The sequence below is a fragment of the Lycium ferocissimum genome, chromosome 8 (assembly GCF_029784015.1).
Source record: "Lycium ferocissimum isolate CSIRO_LF1 chromosome 8, AGI_CSIRO_Lferr_CH_V1, whole genome shotgun sequence".
NCBI lineage: Eukaryota > Viridiplantae > Streptophyta > Magnoliopsida > Solanales > Solanaceae > Lycium > Lycium ferocissimum.
The window spans coordinates 17592490-17609299 of record NC_081349.1 but is presented as its reverse complement, the minus strand read 5'-3'; the positions used below and the strand labels follow the sequence as shown (position 1 = coordinate 17609299).

At 35.4% G+C, this 16810-nt stretch overlaps 2 protein-coding genes across 2 annotated transcripts; one reads left to right on the top strand and one right to left on the bottom strand.

Annotated features, from left to right (window-relative positions):
* Positions 1 to 9017: 9017 nt before the first annotated feature.
* Positions 9018 to 9917, top strand: LOC132066088 (extensin-like). The gene has a single exon (XM_059459475.1). The coding sequence runs from the start codon at positions 9018 to 9020 to the stop codon at positions 9915 to 9917; it is 900 nt and encodes a 299-aa protein (XP_059315458.1).
* A 5154-nt stretch (positions 9918 to 15071) lies between these two features.
* On the bottom strand, positions 15072 to 16023 carry LOC132066087 (uncharacterized). The gene is made up of 3 exons (XM_059459474.1): positions 15898 to 16023; positions 15699 to 15847; positions 15072 to 15288 (listed from the first exon to the last, which is right to left on the bottom strand). The coding sequence occupies exons 1-3, from the start codon at positions 16021 to 16023 to the stop codon at positions 15072 to 15074; spliced, it is 492 nt and encodes a 163-aa protein (XP_059315457.1).
* Positions 16024 to 16810: the final 787 nt, after the last annotated feature.

The window sequence follows — 16810 nt, the reverse complement described above, 5'->3', positions numbered from 1 at the left end:
TTATGTCGGACCCGACATACTTATGCCTTATGGGCAGACTTGGCATAAGTATACCGGGTTCGGCATAACTTTGGTAATTCCTTCACAAGTTTATGTCGGGTCCAGCATGCTTATGGGCAAACTTTTAATGGGCAAACTTTTAATGGACAAATTTTTAGTTAAGCCTTAACTAAAAGTTTTTCAATTTTTTGCGCGGAGTGCCCTTCTTTTGGGGTGGTCTTTAAATTTTGCCCCTCATATTTGTGGTCTTTAAATTATGCCCCTCATATTCTTTGGTCTTTAATTTTTGCCCTTCGCGCAATTCCGAGTTCGAACCTCGCTCAAAAAAATTAAAAAAAAATCGCAAGACAAGGGTTGAATCGCGTGTATCTTGAACCGATACTTTTGTTAAGGAATTACAAATTTTATGCCGAACCGGCATACTCATACCTTATGGGCGGACTTGGCATAAGTATGCCGGTCGCGTGATAACTTTGATAATTTCTTCACAAAGTTATCTTAGGTGAGGTACATACTTTTAATGGGCAAACTTTCTTCATCACAACACTTGCACATAACACAAATTGGTTCTACACTCAAGCCCCATTGTATGATCCTATTAGCAGTCAGCAGTCTTCCATGTAAGCACAATCACATTGTGAAATATATTTTGGTCGAGTGGCATGTTGAAACACCATAAATTTTGATTGACTCTTTCGAGATTACCTAATAATTGCAAGAATTTAGTTCGAATCAAGCTTTTTTTCAAGGTTGAGAAGAAGTATGCACTTGCTCGAGGATTCTCCAAGAACCAATAATTTGTCTAACCATCCAATATGTCGGCCAAGCATTTGTTAAATTGGTCAAATCCTACTCTTTGACATAGTAGGCATGGATCCACTTTATCCATAAACTTTTATGCCGGACCCGGCATAACTTTGTGAAGGAATTATCAAAGTTATGCCGGTGGGGGCATACTTTTAATGGGCAAACTTTCTTCATCACAACACTTGCACATAACACAAATTGGTTCTACACTCAAGCCCCATTGTATGATCCTATTAGCAGGTCGAGTCTTCCATGTAAGCACAATCACATTGTGAAATATATTTTGGTCGAGTGGCATGTTGAAACACCATAAATTTTCGAGTTGACTCTTTCGGGATTACCTAATAATTGCAAGAATTTAGTTCGAATCAAGCTTTTTCCAGGTTGAGAAGAAGTATGCACTTGCTCCGATTCTCCAAGAACCAATAATTTGTCTAACCATCCAATATGTACATCAGCCAAGCAATGTTAAATTGGTCAAATCCTACTCTTTGACATAGTAGGCATGGATCCACTTTATCCATAAACTTTTATGCTGGGACCCGGCGCTTTGTGAAGGAATTATCAAAGTTATACGGATCCATTATCTCTAAAGTCTTGAAGGCATAAGTATGGCGGGTTCGGCATAACTTTGTAATTCCTTAACAAAAGTATGCCGGGTCCGGCATAGCGAAATTTAAACTACCTTGCGAATTTTTTTTAAAATTTTGCACGCGCGTGGGTTCGAACTCAAAACCTATGGGTGTTAGCCGAAGGGCAAATTTTAAAGATTTCAAATATGAGGGGCAAAATTTAAAGACCACCCCAAAAGAAGGGCAATTCTGCGAATTGCCCAAAGTTTTTTCCTAGTTATGCCTTATGGGGCAGACTTTTAGTTAAGGTATAATTAAAAATATGCCCATAAGGCATAACTTTTCCTTAAGACATAGACTTTGTCTTAGAAGGCAAATTTTTTAGTTATGCCTTAAAGAAAAGCTTCACCTCATGGGGCATACTTTTAGTTATGCCTCATGGGGCATACTTTTAGTTGTGCTTTAACTAAAAGTCTGCCCCATAAGGCATAATTAGGAAAAGACTTTTAGTTAAGGCTTAACTAAAAGTTTGCCCATAAGTATGCCCCCACCCCGCATAAACTTGTTAAGGAATTACTAAAGTTATCGGACTTAATACTTATGCCAAGTGCTCTAAAGGCATGAGTATGTTGGGTCCGGCATACACGCGACCCAAACCTTGCCTTGCAATTTTTTTTTAATTTATGCTTACGCGGGGGTTCGAACCTAGAACCTCATGATTTCTGCGTGAACGCTCAAGGTTGCAATGCGAAGGGCAAAAATTAAAGATCAGCAATATGAGGGGCATAATTTAAAGATAAAAAATATAAGGGGCAAAATTTAAAGACCACCCAAAAGAAGGGCAATCCGCGCAAAAAGATATGTTTTGTTGGATAATCAGTGGCCTTTTTGTTAATGTATTGAACCTTTTCTCTAAGTTCAATTTTATTTGATTCCTCATTGTGACTCGAACAAGCCGGCTCATTAACTCTTTTCATCACTGAGAAATAATCTAAGGCTAGCTGGTGCACGTATCGAAATTTGGAGGTAATGGGTGCCTTCGTTTACTCTTCTCCATTTAAATAGTAAGTTTTTGTTTCTGGCATGGTTCAAGCTCATGATCTGAACTTAATTCGTTCTTCATGCATCGTGTTCTTGCGACTACACTAAAGCCTTTGGGGGGAAGGGGTCTCATTAATTGAGCTTAACTTATTTGTGACTTTGCCTCTCTATTCTTTGAAAACATATGTTCAATTTGGATAACTATCTCAATTCACACTCATTGCTTACTTTGTACTCACCTTTTATTTTCCTGTCAAAAAGGATGGTTGACTAATGCAAAGAAAAATGTTTGCTTTTGATTGTAATTTACTAGTAGATGGACATTTAATCCAAAATCTAATGGAAGTGTCAATGTAAGTTAAAAAAAGAGGAAAATATCTTGAAACCCTAATGTGTTTTTTCTTCTTCTGGATTTTATACATTTTTTTAAAACTATTTTAAAACTTCGTCAGGTTTACTGGAATTTTTATCATTTTGCTCGAATGTTAACTTTTAGTAACCGTCAACATAACATGCTTCTTTTTCTTGACTGTATAAATTTTCCCATGGGTTGCATAATGATGTTATTACAATTTTTTTTTTCTTTTCAGTTTTAGTTATACCCATTGTTCCAAATTGAATGTAAATGATACGTACAATTTAACATGTTGTAGCAAGTAATTTATCTTAGTTTTTACGTTGCCACCTTTGCCATGGACTAAGCTTTTTGTTTTTGATTTTACATGAACTTGAATGATATGCAGAAAACATGTAAGCTACATACAAATGGAAGGATTAAACTGTCCCTCCCACAGCTCCATCCCAACCCACCAAAAGAAAAAGATAAAAGAGCCCTCACAAAGAAAATTATATGTAACGACTTATAATTGGTGTCCATTGTAACTCATTTCATCACTAAATACTTTAAACATTTATGATTATACGTTTGAACGATAAAGTTAATTAATTACTTTATTCAATTCCAAAGGAGTTTAATCTAGACTTAAGAGAAAGCCACTTCCCTTATTAGTCCACCTATAAATATGACACATTAGTCATGAGACTGCAATATAGCCATTACAACAAACTTTTTAGTAAAGGAAAATGGCAAAGTTTTACAATCTTCCCATCTTTGCAGCTTTGTTTCTCTCCACATTTGCCATTTCATTTGAAATTGCATTCTCCTTATCTCCTACACCAAGCCCAAAACATAAGATCCCAACGTCACAACATATTTCTCAATTAGCTCCTAAGAGTGCCTTAGAAAATCCACATTCCCCACATTCAATTCCTAAGGTTGAAATAGTATATCCTCTTTATAAAGCTAAAGTTTCTCCTAAGCCTTCACCAAATAAACACATTCCTTCACATTTGGCTCCTAAAAGCTCAAAAATAACAACACATCAATCCCGATCAAGTTGGGGTCTGTTGGCTCCTAAAAGCTCAATTAAACAAAATCTTTCTCCAAAACCTATTGAAAAACGCACATCTGACTCAATCTTGGCTCCCCATTCTCACGTGTCCTTAAAGCCAATTCCTCACTCAACCATTAAGGTGACAAAAACTCCTCACTCTATTTCTAAACTTGCTCCTAGGCCTGCACCAAGAAAATATTTTCCAACACATTTGGCACCTAAAATCCCAATAAGTAAACGAATTCATTCTCCAAAACCATCACCAAAGCACACTAGAAATCATGGGTCTAAATTTTTCCTAGTTAGACCTAAAGTTGGATCTCATGTTACCACTAAACAAGCAAAGAAGCAACATATTTTTTCTCCACAGCTAGCTCCAATTACTTACAAACAAAAGGTGAATGCCAAACTTGCACCTAAATCAACAAGAAAGTTTTCTTTTAACACACATTTGGCTCCCAAATCTAGTGCTACAAAACCAAATATTGTTCTCAGTCCAATAGGAAAGATTATCACAAAGACACCTTTGGCTCCGAAGGAAGCACCAAAATGGACTCATAAACTTACACCTAATCATGGGACTCATTAGAAGACAGGGAGAGAGGAATGTGCTGATTTATTGCTCTGGAATTAGTGATTACCAAACATCAAATTGAGCAAGGTTATCTATCTGTTAATTATGATTATTAGAAATTGTATGAGAGTTATTTTTTCGAGTATGGAGCATATATTTCACTTATTCCCTGGATGTTGAAATGAATTTGGCATTACAAGATAAATAAAGTTCCAATTTGGGAAGGGTCATAGATCACTTTTAACTCTATAAGCTCTGTTAATTTTTTGTCACTTAATAAAACCGAATGATGGATTGATCTATCTTGCCCCTAGAGATGCAAAGAAACATTATATTTTCCCAGAGCTATTATGTGAACGCTGCTGTGACCTTGGCTTTCTAAAAGTTAATAAAAATGCGATATGTGCAATTTTTTGTTATTTGTAACACAAAAAATGTGCCATCATAGATCATCTTCAAGTTTAGCATATTGTTATTAAATTCTTTTGTTACATTAACAGTTAAAGTTATGCAAGGATATATGTGAGAAACTGTAAGATCAAACTTTGTAAGCCATGCAATTGGGAAGGCCTATCAGTGATCTCCCTATTCAATTCCTCTGCTTAACTTAGTTTTAATGCAATATCTCTGTAATAGGTCAGTTACCATCTTTTATATGTTATTACTTGTTGGAGCTATATGAAAATATAAGTCTGAGTTATAAGCACTGACAGTATATTAAAAAGTAACAAGAAAGTCTATTTGCATCACATTTTCTCTTGGTAATTCGTTTTCTTTTTTAAGGGTATTCCATTCGGAAGGAATTGAAGCGTTCAAAACAAACTTTTTTATGTATATAAAGCTATGCAGGGAAGATTTGCTATTTAATTCATTTAAATAAGTTCAATATTGAGTATTTATAGGAAAATATGAATATTCTATAACGATTGGTATTAGCTTTGCATCATTGACTTTAAAGAAATTCCCACGAATTATATATTCTCAATCAAATTGACAGATTGAAAAAAGAGATGAAATATTTTGACTAAAAAATAATAAGATGTTACCGGTCATACTAGTTTATTAAATTAGGAAACAGTTTGGCTGTTTGGGCAGTTGGAAGTACCGATACAACAACATTCAAACTGGAAAAAGGGTTATTAGTTAAATTGTATTCATATGTCATGCTTATAGAAAATGCAGCAAATGCCTTTATTAACTGAAATAAACAGAATTAAATAGAGCCCAGATGCACAAAGCCCAGATGCATAAAGATAAGTCACGTATATAACTACTAGTAGCGTAGCCCGTGCATTAATGCACAAACATGGGTGAGATTTCTTTTCACACATTTGCAAGATTCCTTTTTTTTTTTTAATAAGTTACCACATTCTTTTTTGATTTTATTATTCCCAGTGTTCTAAATTGAATGTAACTGCTCAATGCAATTTAACCTGTTGTATTAGGTTATTTACTTTATTTTCTAAGTTGCTATCTCTATCAGGGGGTAAAGGTACATTAAACAAAACGATAAAACGTTTCCGCTCCCAAAGAAAAAGAAATCCCAACCCCCCCAAAGAGTTATATGTAACGAGTTATTGGTGTCCATTGTAACTCATTTCATCAATAAAGCCTTCAAACATTTATGATTGTACATTTCTTATTGAACGTCGGTAAAGTTAATTAATAACTTCATTCAATTGCAAGGGAGTTTAATCTATACTTAATCGAGAGCCACTTCACGTATTAGTCCATCTATAAATATGACACATAAGTCATACCATTGCAATATAGCCATTACAAAGTAAGGCAAAATGGCAAAGTTTTACCATCTTTCCATCTTTGCAGCTTTGTTTCTCTCCACATTTGCAATTTCATTTGACATTGCACTCTCCTTATCTCCTACACCAAGTCCAAAACATAAGATTCCAACGTCATAACATATTTCTCAATTAGCTCCTAAGAGTGCCTTAGAAAATCCGTATTCCCCACATTCAATTCCTAAGGTAGAAACAATATATCCTCTTTCTGAACCTAAAGTTTCTCCTAAACCTTCACCAAATAAACCTCTTCCATCACATTTGGCTCCTAAAAGTTCAACAATAACTATGCATCAGTCGCTATCAAATTGGGGTCAACGGACTCCTAAAAGCTCAATTAAACAAAATCTATCTCCAAACCCAAAGCACACATCTAACTCAGTCTTGGCTCCTCATTCTCATGTGTTTTATTCAAAGCAAATTCCTCATCCAACCACTAAGGTGACAAAAACACCTCACTCTATTTCTAAGCTTGCTCCTAGGCTTGCACCAAGAAAATATTATCCAACACATTTGGCTCCTAAAATCCCAATAAGTAAACAAAATCTTTCTCCAAAACCATCACCAAAGCCAACTAGAAACAATAGGTCTAAGTTTTTCCTAGTTAGACCTAAAGTTGGATCTCATGTTACCACTAAACAAGCAAAGAAGCAACATATTTTTTCTCCACGGCTAGCTCCAATTACTTACAAACAAAAGGTGAATGCCAAACTTGCACCTAAATCAACAAGAAAGTTTTCTTTTAACACACATTTGGCTCCCAAATCTAGTGCTACAAAACCAACTATTGTTCTCAGTCCAATAGGAAAGATTATCACAAAGACACCTTTGGCTCCGAAGGAAGCACCAAAATGGACTCATAAACTTACACCTAATCATGAGACTCATTAGAAGACAGGGAAAGAGGAATGTGCTGATTTATTTCTCTGGAATTAGTGATTACCAAACATCAAATTGGGCAGGGTTATCTATCTGTTAATTATGATTATTAGAAATTGTAGGAGAGTTATTTTTTCGAGTATGGAGCATATATTTAGCTTATTCCCTGAATGTTGCAATGAATTTGGCATCACAAGATAAATAAAGTTCCAATTTGGGAAGTGTCGTAGATCACTTTTAACTCTATATGCTCTGTTTATTTTTTGTCACTAAATAAAACCTAATGTTGGATTGATCTATCTTGCCCCAAAAGATGCAAAGAATTAAGCACTATATTTTCCCGGAGCCATTATGTGAACGTTATTGTAAGCTAGGCATTCGAAAAGTTAATAACAATGTGATGTGTATGCAATTTTTTGTGATTTGTAACACAGAAAATGTGCCATCATAGACCATCTTCAAATTTAGCATATTGTAATAAAATTCTTTATTACATTATCAATTAAAGTAATACAAGGATATATGTGATAAACTGTAAGATCAAACTTTGCAAGCCATAATTGAGGTTGTGAAAAGGGGAAGGCTTGCAATTGGGCAGGCCTATCAATGATCTCCCTATTTAATTCCTCTACTTAAGCTATTTTCAATGCAATCTTTCTGTAATAGGTCAGTTACCATCTTTTGTATGTTATTATGTGTCACGTATAAATGAAATTATGAGCAGTATATTAAAAAGTAACAAGAAAGTCTATTTGCCATCACATTTTCTCTTGGTAATTCAGTTTTACCGATGAACTTGATTACTTATTTATATGAGGATTATTAAACTAATAAAGCATGTGCAAAAGAGCGCACATTGTAATAGCTTTGTGCATTAGTAACTTTTTTTGGTTAAATAAAAAGAAGGAAAAATAATGTTATAGCAAGTTCTGAGAAATGTTCTAAAAGAAAGTGTCGCTGTAGTGTAATGACTCTTTAAGTGTATTCCATTCGGAAGGAATTGAATTGAAGCGTTCAAAATAAACTTTGTATGTATATGAAGCTATGCAGGGAAGATTTGCTATTTAATTCATTCAAATAAGTTCAATAATGAGTATTTATAGGAAAATATGAACATTCTATAACAATTGGTATTAGCATTGACTTTAAAGAGATTTTCAGGAATTATATATTCTCAATTATATTGACGGACTGCAAAAAGAGATGAAATAGTTTGACTTAAAACTTTGAAAAAAGTTACCTAAAAGCGTAAAAAGAAATTGACACTGTCAGTATGTAAAAGTCGAAACAATTTACTTTTTAGCCTATCATTTTGAAAATAAAAGTTTCAGTATTTATGAAACTTGTATATATCGTACAGTTTCAGTAAAGAGAAGATTGCCTACAGTAAATATCCATTTTCTCGACCATGCAATAGTTGAAGTGCAGCCCCTAAAGACTGACAGGGTAAGCTTTTCCCTTTAAAATTTGTACCGTACGAAGAAAATAGGTATGGTACATGCTGTTTGATCACACTCGAAATATCATGAATATCCTTCTTCGTCATAATTTTTTCAAGAGTTTGGTAGTGCTCTTCATTAACTTGGCCCCCTCCCTCCCCCCACCCACCCTCAAAAGAAAAAGAAAAGGCCCAAAACAACATTATACGTAACGAATTATTAGCGTCCATTGTAACTCATTTCATTACTAAACACTTTTAACATTTATGACTGTACATTTCTTATTGAACCGTAATGTTAATAACTTCATTAAATTCCAAGGCAGACTTTAACATTTATGATTGTACATTTCTTACTGAACTGTAAAGTTATTTAATAACTTCATTAAATTCCAAGGGAGTTTAATCTAGACTTAGTTGAAGCCACTTCAAGTATCAATCTACCTATAAATATGACACACAAGTCATAACAATGCAACACAGCCATTACAAGAAATCTTATACTAAAGTAAAATGACAAAATTTTCAATTTTTTCCATCTTTGTAGCTTTGTTTCTCTTCAAATTTGCAACTTCATTTGAAATTGTACTCTCCTTATCTCCTACACCAAGCCCAAAACATAAAATCCCAGCATCACAACATATTTCTCATTTAACTCCTAAGAATGCCTTAGAAAATCCACTTTCCCCACATTCAATCCCTAAGGTAGAAATAGTATATCCGCTTTCTAAATCTAAAGTTTCTCCTAAGCCTTCACCAAATAAATCTCTTCCTTCACATTTGGCTCCTAAAAGCTCAACAATAACTACGGATCAGTCCCATTCAAGTTGGGGTCAGATGGCTCCTAAAAGCTCAATTAAACGAAATATTTCTCCAAAACCAATTGAAAAGTACACATCTAACTCAATCTTGGCTCCTCATTCTCATGTATTTTCTTCAAAGCCAATTCATTCAACCACTAAGGTTACAAAAACATCTCCTTCTAAATCTAGACTTGCTCCTAGGCCTACACCAAAAAAATATTTGCCAACACATTTGGCTCCTAAAATTTCAATAAGTAAACAAATTCTTTCTCCAAAACCATCATCAAAGCCAACTAGAAACCATGGGTCGAAGTTTTTCCAAGTAAGACCTAAAGTTGGATCTCATTTTACCACTAAACAAGCAAAGAAGCAACATATTGTTTCTCCACAGCCAACTCCAATCACTTATAAACAAAAGGTGAATCCCAAACTTGCAGCCAAATCAACAAGAAAGTTTTCTCTTAATACACATTTGGCTCCCAAATCTACTGTTACAAAACCAAATAGCCTTCTCAGTCCAACAAGCAAGATTATCACTAAGTCACATTTGGCTCCGATGGAAGCACCAAACTTGACTCATAAACTTACACCTAAACATGGGACTCACTAGAAGACAGGGGAAGAGGAATGTGCTGATTTATTGCTCTGGAATTAATGATTACCAAACATTGAATTGAGCAGGGTTATCTCTCTGTTAATTTGATTATTAGAAATTGTAGGAGAGAGTTATTTTTTCGAGTATGGAGTATTTATTTAGCTTATTCTCTGAATATTGCAATAAATTTGGCATGACATGATAAATAAAGTTCCAATTTGGGAAGTGTCATAGATCACTTTTAACTCTAAGCTCTGTGTATTTATTGTAACTAAATAAAACCGAATGTTCGATTGATCTATCTTTCCCCAAAAGATGCAAAGAATTAAGCACTAGATTTTCCCAGTGTAATGACCCGTTAGGTCGTTTTGACTACTTTACCCCTCTTGACCGTTTTCCTAGCTTTGTTTGAGTATGTTTGATTAGCGGGATTGGTCGGTACGGTTTCCCGAGGTAGTTGAAATGCGTTTGGGTTGAGGAAATGAGATTTTTGAAAACTCTTAAGTGTTTGGTTGACGAAAGTCAACATCGAGGGTAAACACTTCTTTTTAAGAATTTCATCGATTCCATTAGCTCCAAAATGTCGATTATAGGCTGGTGGTGTATTTGGTTCGATTCCCAAGGGTTTCGGAGGCGTTTAAGTCATTTGGTTGGAAAGTGAGTTTTTGGCCATTCGGGGTTGACTTGGTCAACGAGACCTCATTTGGGAATTTTGAGTGCACGAGTAAGTTCGTAGCATGTTTTTACATGTGTCTGCATATTCGGTTTGTCTCGGGGAGGTTCCGGGAGAGACTCGGGATTCAGGTTGAGAGAGTCAAAACCAGTTTTTACCTGTTCTGGTGTACGCGCAGGTGCATATAGGGTCTCGCCCCTGCGGATGCTCTCCAATGAGTGAAGGCCCGCAGGAGCGAGGTCTGGTGGACTTAGTCCAGGCCCGGCCCGGTGAAGGACTTTCTGCAAGTGCGTGTGCGTAGCCGCGAGCCGAGCTTCACCACTGCGAGGCCTTAGATATTTGTGAGAGTTTCGCTAGTGCGGATACGCAGATGCGAGAGTAAGTGTGCAGGTGCGAGAGTAAGTGCGTAGGTGCTCAAGATCGCTGGGTAGAATATATATTTTAAGTGTCTTCTTCCTTAAGTCATTCCAATTCTAAAACCCCAAGACGAAGAGTGATTGTGGAGCAAAAGTGAAGGGTTTCAAGAGAAAATCAGTGGATAAGTTCTCTAATTCATGATTTATGATTATTTTGTTAATTAGGATCATTAACCCATGCATAGAAAGTGGAATTTTAAGAGGTTAAGTGAAGGGTTTTGAACCCAAATTGGAAAATGGGAAAATTGATAATTGAGCATGAATTTGTACTTGTTTTTGGATGATTTTTGTTTGTGAGTAATATTAAGCATGAGGAACGTGATTCTAGGCCCAATTTACTATTTTGCCCTTTTAGGTCTGAAAATCCTAATTTTGGGTTTAATTTCGGAATTGGATTTATATATAGCATTATGGGTATTAATAGACTTGTGTTCTAACATATAACCTATATTTGATCAGTTTGGGATTGTTTGGAGGATTTGAAGAAGGAAGGAGGCCGCATGGAGATCGTTGAGCTTCGGACTTCTACTTTTCAGGCATGTTGAGACCTTGCACTTTTCTTAGAACGTTCTGTTTAGTTAAAATGACTATTAAGAGGGATTTGGGTTAATTAAGGGGGGTTCCGATACTCGTGAGGTGACGAGCACTAGTATTGGATACTGGTCATCATGTTATGGCCATTTGTGCAATTTTAATTGTATAGTTGGTCTGAATGCCATGCTTTGGGCACTAGCTGATAGAATAGTACAATCCTTTGGATCTGATGCCCATACTTTATGTCTCTTATTATTATTGCCTGTTTTGTCTGTTTGTATGCATATCACTCATATATCCTCGTTAAAGTAAAAAGGAAGCAAAAAAGTGAAGCCTTTATGATATTGTAAACATAAGAATGGATTCCATGCTATGCCTGTTCTTGACTTGATGTATGCCATATTCATACGTTGTATGTATTCATGCATACGATTTGAGGATATGATTGTGATTCCGATGGGATCTTGTTCTGGATGAGTGATGATGCCTTAGCGCGTTCCGTTGACAAATGGGTCCGGTCGGCTGTGATAGGTACTTGAGATATGATATGTGGAAACCGTGGTCCGAGGTTGCTACCGGAGCGGTCCGTGATCCGATGATTTTTTGGAGCGGTGATATATGGGCCTCATGAGCCCCCCATGGGTCACGATTCGTTAATATCCGAGCGTGTGTATATCGGGAAGTGGAAACAAAGGCCTTGCATTGCATGGCATTGCATTGCATTACATACATCCTTCATTGTTTGATTAATGTTGATGACTGATATTGATTGCTGATTTCGAATATTGTTGATTATTCACCTCTTATGATTATTGTCGTGTTCATCACTTATACATGTATTTCATTATATATTTTTGTGACATCGTGATATGGTTCCAATGGAAAGATTGATGAAAATCCAAGGTCTTTGCCGGATTTGTGATTATCTTGATGGAAAGATTAATGATAAAGACTGTGGAAACGTATGATAAGGAAGTGAACGAAAGAAGTCAGCTCATGCTATGTGCGGAGTGGCTAATAATGCATATCATATCATACCATTGACTCCTTGATTGTGATTTACTTGAGTTGTTGTTTGATTTATGCTTAAGTGCAAATTTATGTATATGACGGATAGAAGAGTTATATGCTCATAGGCTAACTGAGGCACTTGTGGATTAGAAGCTCTCACATAGGCTTATAACCTGAGGTTAAGATGATTTATTCAATTAATATTACTGTGGACTAATGGCGGTTAAGTGTAGTGATGGCTATTCGTAGACTAGTCCTCATCTCCGGTCTAGATCGGGCCGGTCAACGATGCATGCTGAGTATCCGTTGATTTTGTACTCACGCTACACTTGCTGCACCCTTTTGTGTGCAGATTTGATATCTGTGCTGATGGCCTTTGAGGAGGCTCAATCGGCTGAGGCAGAGACTGTTTTGGAGAGTCAGGAGAAGCTACCAGATCTGTAGCACCGAATTCTCTTCCATTTTTTGTCTTTTTGTCTTTTGTATTCGGACAATGTATTTTGTATTACTTTAGACTTGTATCGAAACTTAGAAATTCTTGTACTAGTGACACCAGGTTTTAGGAGTTATATTACTTATTCACTTTTTCATGATTATAAAGGCTTAAATTCGTATGCTTATTTCCGCGCTTAATACTTATTTACACCTTTAAATGGGGTTCTGGATGACTTACTGACTCGAGGGAGTTAGTGCCTTCACGGCTTGTAAATTGGGTCGTGACACAGAGCTATTATGTGAACGTTGTTGTGAGCTAGGCGTTCAAAAAGTTAATAAAAATGTGATGTGTATGCAATTTTTTTTTTACTTGTAATACAGAAATGTGTCATCATAGACCATCTTCAAATTTAGCATATTGTAATTAAATTCTTTATTACATCAAGGGTTGTTTGGTTGGAAACAAGTTATCCCAAGATAACTTATCCTGGGATTATTTATTCCACCCTCTTACAGGGATAAAATAACACTACAATTCCGGGATAAGTAATCTCGCACAAGGGTAAAATAATACTACAATCCCAGGATAACTAATCCCGGAATTAGTTATACCACCATTTTATCCCAACCAAACGTGGGATAAATTCATCTCAAATATAATTCCAGGATTATTTATCCTTATCCCTGTATCAAACGAGTCCTGACAGTTAAAGTAATGCAAGCATATATGTGAGAAACTGTAAGATCAAACTTTATAAGTCTATAATTAAGGTCTTGAAAAGGATAGGGCTTGCAATTGGGAAGGCCTATCAATGATCTCCCTATTTAATTCCTCTGTTTAAGCTATTTCTAATGTAATCTCTCTGTAGTAGGTCAATTACCGTCTTTTATATATTATTATGTGTCACATCTATATGAAATTTTGAGTTTAAGTTATAAACACTGACAACATATTAAAACAAGAAAGTCTATTTGCATCTCACATTTTCTCTTGGTGATTTGGTGTTACTGTTGAACTTGATTACTTATTTATAGTTCAAGATGAGGATTATTAAACTAATAAAGCCTGTGCAAAAGAGTGCACATTTTAACAGAGGCGGATCCAGAATTTTAAGGTTGTGGGTTCCCAAAAAAAAATTTACAACATACCTATTGTAGTCCCACAAGTAAATCACAGCATTCCGGAAAAAGAAACGAGAGAAGTAACCAAGTCCAATTCGCTGATTAAGCAGCTTAATAAAATAACTTCTTCTTGTCAATATTTAAGGGTATCTTGAAGAAGGTAACAACTAATTTACTTACTCTGATCCATACAAGTCCCACTGGCCAGTGGTGTTGCCCAATTCCTCTAAATCAAAGTATACACTCTTGTCACCATATTTTTAAGATGAAGCTTAGTTCCAGCAATGGAGATTTCAGCTAGGCCTTTGATGTTGGTACTGAACTGTACTGCAGCAAGGGTTGCCAAAAATGCCATGTCTCTCACTCCAAACTAACAAAATTACTACTTTCACAAAACTACTACTTTGAAAGTAATAAACTTCAGTAATCGTGAAATATGGTTAGTAAAACTCAAAATTGAAAAAATAATGAAAATTGCAAATCAGAATCAACTAACTAGAACTAGATCCAACAATCGCAAGAACAAGAAGTCCCTTATACTAACACTGAACAATTGACATTACAAAACAATACAAAGCTAACATCTATTATAGCTTTCGGACATCTTTGAAAAATTGAAATCCTTTATATAAATAAAAAGTAGCAAATCACATTATCATTACAATTTTACTCGACGTACAACCATCTTTTGAAAATGATCAATGATTGCTTCATTAGGTACACTTTCAAATACCTCATTGTCTATATAACAAACTAAACAATCATTCAAAAATTCATCACCAATTCTGCTACGGAAGTCATTTTTAATACACTTCGTCGAAGAAAAAGCTCTTTCCACCGTTGCAGTAGAGACAGTAATATTAAGCTCAACTTCACAAGCAAATAAATAAGTCTCCAAGTCTTGTGAAAATTTGTTTTAACTAATGTCTCTGAAAGATCTCCAAGTCTTTTCAAGTTAGAGAAAGCATTGTTCACTTCTCACACATAATCAATATAGTTGTCAAGCTCAAAACTAAGATCCTCAAGCATGAAAACACGATAATGTGTAGCAAGTTTCATAATCCTCTCTTTATCATAATTTGCAAAAGAATTATCTGGACTCAAAGTAGCCATACCAAGAAGTAGATCAGCATTAACTTCATCAAAACGATTGTTAAGCTTTGCAAGTTGCAAATCAATAACAGTATCAAAACTTCTACACACAAATGGTGAGAATATTTAACACTTGAGCTTTTGTGCTTTGATTTTCAAAGAGCATAGTTCTTATCCATTACAGGGATCACAATATCATGCTTGACACAAAATGAAGAGACATCTGTTACCAAAGAATTCCATTTAGACTCTCTCATAGATTGCAATTGTCTCTTTGTGAAACCAACAAGGTTCATCGCACTTGCGATATCTTAATCTTTTCTTTGAAAGGCCATATTCAAATCATGTGTAATTGCCAACACTTTCAACATCAAATGCAATGTATACACAAAGTCATAAGATCTTATGTCATCTACTAAACATTTTGCCGATGATCTCTCTTGATAATTTGAACCCTCCTTAGCAAGAACTCCAGTACATGAATAATTGAGGAGAATAAACTAATAAAGTTACGCCTTTGTCTTAAAATGAGAACTCCAACGTGTATCCCCTGCCCTTTGGAGTCCAAGTTCTTGATTCAATCCACTTCCTGTATGAACTTCACCGAGCACTAGTAGTTTCTTTAATTTTTCTGCTTGATCGTCTCTAAGCATCTCCCTACGCTTAAAAAAACATTCAAAACATTAGCAAGAATATCAAAAAATTGATCTACATCATGATGCTTCTTTGCAATAGCTACAAGAGTCAATTGCAATTGATGAGCAAAGCAATATGTGCAATATGCCGACGGAGAATATTTCATAATCAAAGTTTTAAGACCATTGATTTCTCCCTGCATGTTACTAGCTCCATCATAACCTTGTCTCCGAATTTGAGATTAACTCAAATAATGTTCTAAAAGTAAAGAATATATCGCGTCTTTCAATGATCGTGCAGATGTATTTTTAACATGAACAACACTAAGGAATCGCTCAATTAGTGCAGACTAAGAGCCATTGTTCTTTATGAGAAACATCTTTAGACTCATCAAGTAATATACCAAAGTAATCCCCATTTAAGTCTTCAACAATTGCTTTCACTGTTTCTTTTGCACAAGAACTCACAATGTCTTTTTGGATACTTGGACAAATCATGATGTCATTTTGTGGAGCATTTTCTAACACAACTTGTTTCACATCTCCAGTCTTATCCGTATACCACTTTAAGAGATCTAAAAAGTTTCCTCTTTTTGCAGAAGTTTCACTCTCATCATGGCCTCGAAAGGGCATTCCTTCTTTTAAAAGAAACCTTGCAACATCAATCGAAGCATTCAAGCGAACCCGATATTTTCCTTTACTTTCCTCATTTTCCTGGTCAAAACAAGTTAGAATAGATTGTGCTTGATTATCTAAATCTATCATCTTGAAACACCGATAATGAACACTTTTCACTTCACCCACATGTTTATTAAGTCTTTCTAAACCCTTATTCCAACTTCTGAAACCATCCACTGTGAAAGGATCGCCTATTTGTTTTCCATGTCCTCTCGTCTCATTTCTAAACAAGTAATAACATAAGCAAAAAGCTGCATTTTTTTTCATTGTTATATTCTAAGCATCCAGAATATGAAGTGTCAAACCAATCAG